The sequence below is a fragment of the Crocuta crocuta genome, unplaced genomic scaffold, assembly GCF_008692635.1.
Source record: "Crocuta crocuta isolate KB4526 unplaced genomic scaffold, BGI_CrCroc_1.0 scaffold1749, whole genome shotgun sequence".
In the NCBI taxonomy this organism is placed as follows: Eukaryota; Metazoa; Chordata; class Mammalia; order Carnivora; family Hyaenidae; genus Crocuta; species Crocuta crocuta.
In genome coordinates this window covers 132,010-139,514 of record NW_027528698.1, presented here as the reverse complement: position 1 = coordinate 139,514, position 7,505 = coordinate 132,010, and the positions used below count along the sequence as shown (strand labels likewise).

At 33.4% G+C, this 7,505-nt stretch overlaps 1 protein-coding gene across 1 annotated transcript in view; it reads left to right on the top strand.

The window, feature by feature from the left end:
* The window catches only part of LOC144224336 (protein diaphanous homolog 2-like), a gene marked incomplete at both ends in the record, with an annotated part of 77,857 nt that overhangs the window by 21,450 nt on the left and 48,902 nt on the right, over positions 1-7,505 (top strand). Inside the window, one exon of the mRNA XM_077755261.1 lies at positions 1,745-1,814. Coding sequence (XP_077611387.1) covers positions 1,745-1,814 — 70 coding nt within the window. The remainder of the gene's footprint in view (positions 1-1,744; positions 1,815-7,505) is intronic.

Below are 7,505 nucleotides of genomic sequence, written 5' to 3'. Positions count from 1 at the left end.
AAGTACCAAAAAACACACAATTTGAAGATGTCTGGGGTGTGTGGGTGACTAATTTTAAGTGAACAGTTATAAATCATGTTCTTATACCAAACACTTGACTAAACCAAGAAAAAAATAACTCTAATAATTATAACATCACCGGGTGTGAAAAGAATACGAGTAAAATTTAGAATCTTGAAAAACAATTTATAAGTATTAAATTTAAGGAAGTCAGAGATATTTCATCTTCCTAAATGCCAAAAGAGATACCAAGGGCTGTGTACATGAATTTGTTCAGAATTCCTATTATTTTAAGTTTGCTGTAAGGGCATATTGTGCTGTAATATCTGCTGATATATTATGCTTAGAGCTGATGTCATTTTATTTTTTCCACCACCACTCCACTGATTAGAGAGAGTCTTTAGAGAAAATGGCTCATTGTACTGGTTGATTACATGCCTCAATTGAATAGTAGCTTACTGCTAATTATCGTTACAATGCCATATTGATTTTTTCTCATTTTCACTGTGGAAATTAAAGCAGAATTTATTTAAAATGAACTTCTGTATATATCGTGGATGTGATTGGTTCTGAATATTTGAGGCTAGATCAGAATAGCGGGTCAAGGGACTTGAAATGTGTTAGGTAGTCCAGAGGAAATTTTTGGACATATTACTGCTCATTAAGTGTAATCCAATCCCACATTTTGTTAAATGAATAAAAGAATGAAGCTACAGAGACCCTAGTTGGGAGACTGCTGTCACATTAAAGGAAAGGTAACTAGGGCAAAACTAGAATGTTACCAGACACAATAAAAAGGAGGGGAGGGAAAATATGTGGGAGTCATTCTACAAGTAGCATATTCCTCACTGGATGACAGAAAGTCAAAGCAAGCCATACGTGATCAGTCTTCCAGCCTTTTACCATACATGGGACTTTATTTCCTGCCATTCTTCCAAACTTTCTTGTTCAGCTACAGCCACACAGGTCTCCTCACAGTTTCTGGAATACTCGAAGCATACTACATACCTCCTCAAGACTTGATTTGACCTTCATCCTTCTACTGTGAAAGTCCTCACTTCCTTGAAGACTCTGCTCACACGCCCTCTAATCAGTCTTTCCCGACTATACATTTAAAAAAATCACATCCTGGTATTCATTATTCCATTTACCAAAGTTGATTTTTCTCCATAACTCCAAACCACTAAAATTTATCATGTACTTGTTTATCTGTTTATCATGTCTCCCCCTTTTTGGATAGTAAGCTACATGAGGGTAAAGTAAAGGCTTAGTTTTGTTGCCTGTTATATCTCTATCACTCAGATCATGGTTGGTTCTTAGTAGCTACTCAATAAATGTTTGTTGAGTGAATGAAAAGAATAATACATAGGTGAAAGAGACGGGGATCAAACAATATGCCAGTATTTCAAGTCTCAAGGATTCAAAGAATAGTGGTGCTATTAATAGTATGGAAGAGTGGAAGAAGAGTTGATATAAAGTAACAGAGACACAGGGGAAGGTCAATTTGTCTTATATATGCTAGCTTAAGTATCTGATTTCTGGTGAAACAACTGAGGCAGTACTGTGGAATAGGCAATCTAAAATGTAAAGAGAAGTTTGGGATTGAAGTAAAGATCTCTGAATCATCTTCATAGAGTNNTGGAGAAGCTTCTGGAAAAGAAACAGTAAGAATAAACATGAAAAAAAATCACTGAAGCAGAGAATTTTAAGCATAACATAACCTGTTTATTTTCCCTTTATTAAGGCAAGAAAATATAGACAAGAAGAATCAGTATAAACTTATTCAGTGCCTCAAAGCATTTATGAATAATAAGGTAAGTAGTATTTATTTCTGCCTGTCACNGCTATTTGTTGAATAACATTTTTTATAAGATTTTTATTCCAGGGAAAAGGAAAATCCAAAATTTTGGTTTGACTTGTTTGCTAAGAACATTAGGTGAAGATTTCTCTTTTATGTTCAATTAATGTCAGTGAGTTAATATACATAGAAGACATTTTTGGAAGATAGCAAGGTTTTTTTTATATATGTATAGCAGTTGCAGTATGAGGGACTTTATGAATTCTGACAAGATTTTTTTCCTAACAGTAATCTTTGTACAAGTTAGGAAGTTATAGTTATTTTTTCTGTAAACACTTTTGTTACCGTATTAGACATGATTTACTCTATATTCCTATAAGTAAAATACCACTGACTAACTCATTAATTGTATATTTCACTTTATACAGTGTTTTTGATAATCTCAAAATATTTAACAGAAATAATAACAATGACCAAAAACTAGGCTATTGTGTAGCTATTAATATAATGTAAATGTATAGCTAATGTATACTAATGTAATGTATAGCTAATGTATACTAATGTAATGTAAATGTATACTAATGCAATAAAATTGTTTAATCTGTAAACAGTCTTTATGAAACATATGGGATTATATATGGTTATAAAAGGATGCATTTATCAGCAAAGAACTTTCAGCATGTGTAGAGGTTACTTGCTAGTTAACATAAGATTGCAGTATAGACTATACTAATTGTGCTATTTCTGAAAGTCTCTTTCAGAAAGATTTCCATCAGCATTAATACAGAGTTTCTCAATTTTTGTGCCCTTAGTGTTTTGCAACAGAATTGTGCAAATTCTGATCTCTTCAGAAGAAAGCACTTCATGAACCTTGCATTTCCAATACCAAGATGTATCTCTTTATTCAGTTGAGAGAAACAAAGAAATAATAAAACAGTAACAGTACTAGAAATCAGGATATATAGTAGTACATGATTTACTACTAAGTTGAGTGGCATTTGGAAAATCATTGAACTCTCTGGCTGTCAATCCCCTCATCTGTAAAATTAGTTGTAGAACCCTTAGTTTTAAATTCTTATTGACTTGCATTGTCAACTCTCACAGCTTCCCAGGATACTAAATAACTGTAATCAGGGTAGCAACTAGAAAAATTCATAGTAGTGAGATTTCCTGTAGAGGCTTTTCCCACAAGGCAGTAGTTGTTACGTCAAAACATAATTACTTATTGCTTAAGGAGTTTGGCAATTTTAAAGAACATGATGCTTTAACTTAGATCTTGCATATAAATGCTTAGGAAATGAATAAATGGTGGATCTTTGAAATTATAGGCTTGTGAAACAATAGGCGTAAAGTATACATTCAAAATAAAAATATATGTATACTAATATATCCACTCCATGTGGAATAAATTGTCATAGTCAAAGCATGACACTTGCATCTGAAATGAGTTAAACTTCACATTTGTTAAACTTTAGATAGCTTCCTCTTTTCCTTTATACAAAACCTGTAATCATAGAATCATAATAGGATGAAAAAGTAACCCATTGCATTCTAGCTTTCATTGCTATCATATTGCTCTTAAGGTTAGGTGGATGGTTTCTTTTTTCCTCAAATTTTTATTTAAATTCTAGTAGATTAACATACAGTGCAATGTTGGTTTCAGGAACAGAGTTTAGTTGTTCATTACTTACATACAATACCTAGTGCTCATCACAAGTGCCCTCATCAATACCCATCCCTAATCTAGCCCATTGCCACCCACCTCCCTCCATCAACCCTCAGTTTATTCTCGCAGAGTTTCTCCTGGTTCATTTTCACTTTCTCTTTTTCCCCCTTCCCATATGTTCATCTAGTTTGTTTCTTAAATTCCATATATGAGTGAAATCATATGGTATTTATCTTTCTCTGATTTTGTTTAGCATAATGTACTCTAGCTCTATCCATGTAATGGTAATATTTCATTCTTTTGATGGCTGAGTAATCTTCCATTGTATATACCACCTCTTTTTTATCCATTTTTATCCATTCATCAGATGATGGCTATTTGGGCTCTTTACATAATTTGCCTATTGTTGATAGTGCTGATATAAACATTGGGAGTGCATATGCCCCTTCAAATCTACATTTTTTTAATCTTTTGGGTAAATACCTCATATTGCAATTGCTGGATTGTAGGGTAATTCTCATTTAAAATTTTTGAGGAACCTCCATACTGTTTTCCAGAGTGGGTACAACCAAGTTTGCAATCCCACCAGTAGTGCAAGTGGGTTCCCCTTTCTCTGCATCTTGCCAATACCTGTTATTTCTTTTTTAGCTATTCTGATAGATGTGAGGTGGTATCTCATCATGGTTTTGATTTGTATTTCCCTGGTGATGAGAAATATGGAACATCTTTTCATGTGTCTGTTAACTATCTGGATGTCTTCTTTGGAAAAGTGTCTATTCATGTCTTCTGCCCATGTATTCACAGGATTACTTGTTTTTTGGGTGTTGAGTTTAAGTACTTTATAGATTTTGGATACTAACCTTTTGTCATATATATCATTTGCAACTATCCTCTCCCATTCTGTCAGCAGCCTTTTATTTTTGTTGATTGTTTCCTTTACTGTATAGAAGCTTTTTATCTTGATGAAGCCTCAACAGTTTATTTTTGCTTTTGTATCCTTCACATCTGGAGACACATCTAGCAAGAATTTGCTTCGAGTGAGGTCAAAAAGGTTGCTGCCTGTATTCTTCTCTAGGATTTTGATGGATTCCTGTCTCACATTTAGGTCTTTCATCCATTTTGAATTTATTTTTTTATGGTATATGAAAGTAGTGTAGTTTCAGTATTCTGCATGTTGCTGTCCAGTTTTCCCAGCACCATTTGTTAAAGAGACCATCTTTTTTTCCATTGGATATTCTTTCCTGCTTTGTTAAAGATTAGTTGACCATATAGTTGTAGATCCATTTCTGGCTTTTCTTTTCTGTTCCACTGATCTATGTGTCTGTTTTTTGTCAGTATCATACTCTCTTGATGACAATAGCTTTATAATAGCTTTATGTATAGCTTTATATTTCTTTTTGTCATCTTCAAGTTCTTTCATAAGTGTTCTATAGTTTCAGAGTACAGATTTTTTTCTTTACTCCTTTGGTTAGGTTTATTCATACATATATTATGATTTTTGGTGCAATTATAAATGGGAATGGTTCTTTTCTCTTTCTGCCTCTTCATTATTGGTGTGTAGAAATACAACAGATTTCTCTATGTTGATTTGATATCCTTCGACTTTCCCGAATTTGTGTATCAGTTCCAGAAATTGTTTGGTGGAGTCTTTCAGGTTTTCTACATAAGTGTCATGTGGTCTGCAAATAGTAAAATTTTGACGTCTTCCTTGCTGATGTGGATGGTTTTATTTCATTTTGTTTTCTGATTGTTGAGGCTAGGACTTCCAGTACTCTGTCAGATAACAATGAATGAGAGTGGACATCCCTGTCTTGTTCCACACCTTATAGGAAAGTCTCCTAATTGATATTAGATGTGAGTCTTTTGTATATGGCCTTTATGATGTTGAGGTATATTACCTCTATTCGTACTTTGTTGAGGTTTTTTTTTTTATTTTATGAGGAATAGATCCTGTACTTTGTCAAATACTTTATCTGCATCTCTTGAGAGGATCATATAGTTTGTATCCTTTCTTTTATTATTGTGGTTTATAACGTTCATTGATTTGCAAATATGGAACCATCCCTGCAGCCCAGGAATAAATCCCATTTGATCATGGTGAATAATTCCTTAATGTACTGTTGGATTTGAATTGCTGGTATCTTGTTGAGAATTTTTCATCCATATTCCTCAGGGATATTGACCTGTAATTTTCCTTTTTGTGGTGTTTGTCTGGTTTTGGAATCAAGGTAATGCTGGCCTTGTAGACTGACCTTAGAAAGTTTCCTTCCGTTTCTATTTTTTGGGATAATTTGAGAAGAATAGACATTAACCCTTTTTTAAATGTCTGCTAGAATTCCACCAGAAAGCTACATGGCCCTGGACGTTTGTTTTTGGGGAGATTTTTGATTACTGATTCAATTCCTTTTCTGGTTATCAGTCCATTCAAATTTTCTGTTTCTTTCTGTTTCAGATTTTGTGGTTAAATGTGTCTAGGAATTCATCCATTTCTTCCAGATTGTCCAATTTGTTGGCATGTGTATTTTTTTTTTTAATATTCTCTTACAGTTGTTTGTATTTCTGTGGTGTTGGTTGTGATAGCTCCTCTTTCATTTATGATTTTATTTATTTGGGTCTTTTGTCTTTTTTATTTATAAGTCTGTCTAGGGGTTTATCAATTTCATTAATTTTTTCAAAGAACAAGCTCCTGGTTTTATTGATCTGTTCCACTGATTTTTTTGTTGTTTCTATATCATTTATTTATGCTCTAATCTTTATTATGTCCCTTCTTTTGCTGGCTATAAGCTTTATTTTCTTTTCCTTTTCTAGCTCCTTTAGATTTAATGTTAGGTTGTATAATTGAGGATTTTCTGGCTTCTTGATATAGGTTTTCTTTAATTTCCTGGTTAACCCATTCATTCATTAGTAGGATATTCTTTAACCTCCATATATTTGTGGTCTTTCCAAATTTTTTCTAGTGGTTGCCTTTAAGTTTTATAACATTGTGATCACAAAATAAATATGCATGGTATGATCTCATTCTTTTTGTGCTTGTTGAGGCCTGATTCAGTATGTGAACTATTCTGGAGAATGTTCTATGTGTACTTGATAAAAATGTTATCCTGCTGCTCTATGATGAAATGTTCTGAATATGTCTGTTAAGTCCATCTGGTCCAGTTTGTCATTCAAAGCCATTGTTTCCATGTTGATTTTCTGCTTAGTGGATCTGTCCATTGCTGTAAGTGGAGTGATAAATACCCTACTATTATTGTATTATTATCACTCAGATTCTTTATGTTTGTTATTATTTGTTTTATATATTTGGGTATTTTCATGTTGGAGGCATAAATATTTATAATTATTGGATAGACTTATATCTTATTGGATAGACTGCTTTAACATGATATATTGTCCTTCTTCATCTCTTCTTACAGTCTTTTGTTTAAAATCTAGTTTGTCTGGTATGACTGTGGATACTTCGGCTTTATTTTGATGTCCATTACCATGATAGATAGCTCTCGGTCCATCCTCACTTTCAATCTGCAGCTGTCTTTAGGTCTCAAATGTGTCTCTTATAGTCACCAGATAGATGAGTCTTGTTTTTTCTTTTTATCCATTCTGATATCCTATGTCTTTTGATTGGAGCTGTTTAACCATTTACATTCAGAGTGATTACTGATAGATATGAATTTAGTGCCATTGTATTACCTGTAAAGCCAGTGTTTCTGGATATTTTCTCTGTTCCTGTGTTTGGATAGTCTTTGTTGTTGTTGGTCTTTCTTTCCCACTCACATAGTCTTCTTTAATATTTCTTACAGAATTGGTTTAGTGATCAGGTATTCCTTTAGTTTTTGTTTCTTTGGGAAGCTCTTTATCTCTCCTATTCTGAATGACAGCCCTTGCTGGATAAAGTATTCTGGCCTGCATATTTTTCCAGTTCAGCATGTTGAATATATCATGCCACTTGCTTTTGGCCTGATAGGTTTCTGTGGAGAGATCTGCCAGGAACCTGATTTATCTTTCCTTGTAGTTTAGGGATTTCTTTTCCCTTATTGCTTTCAG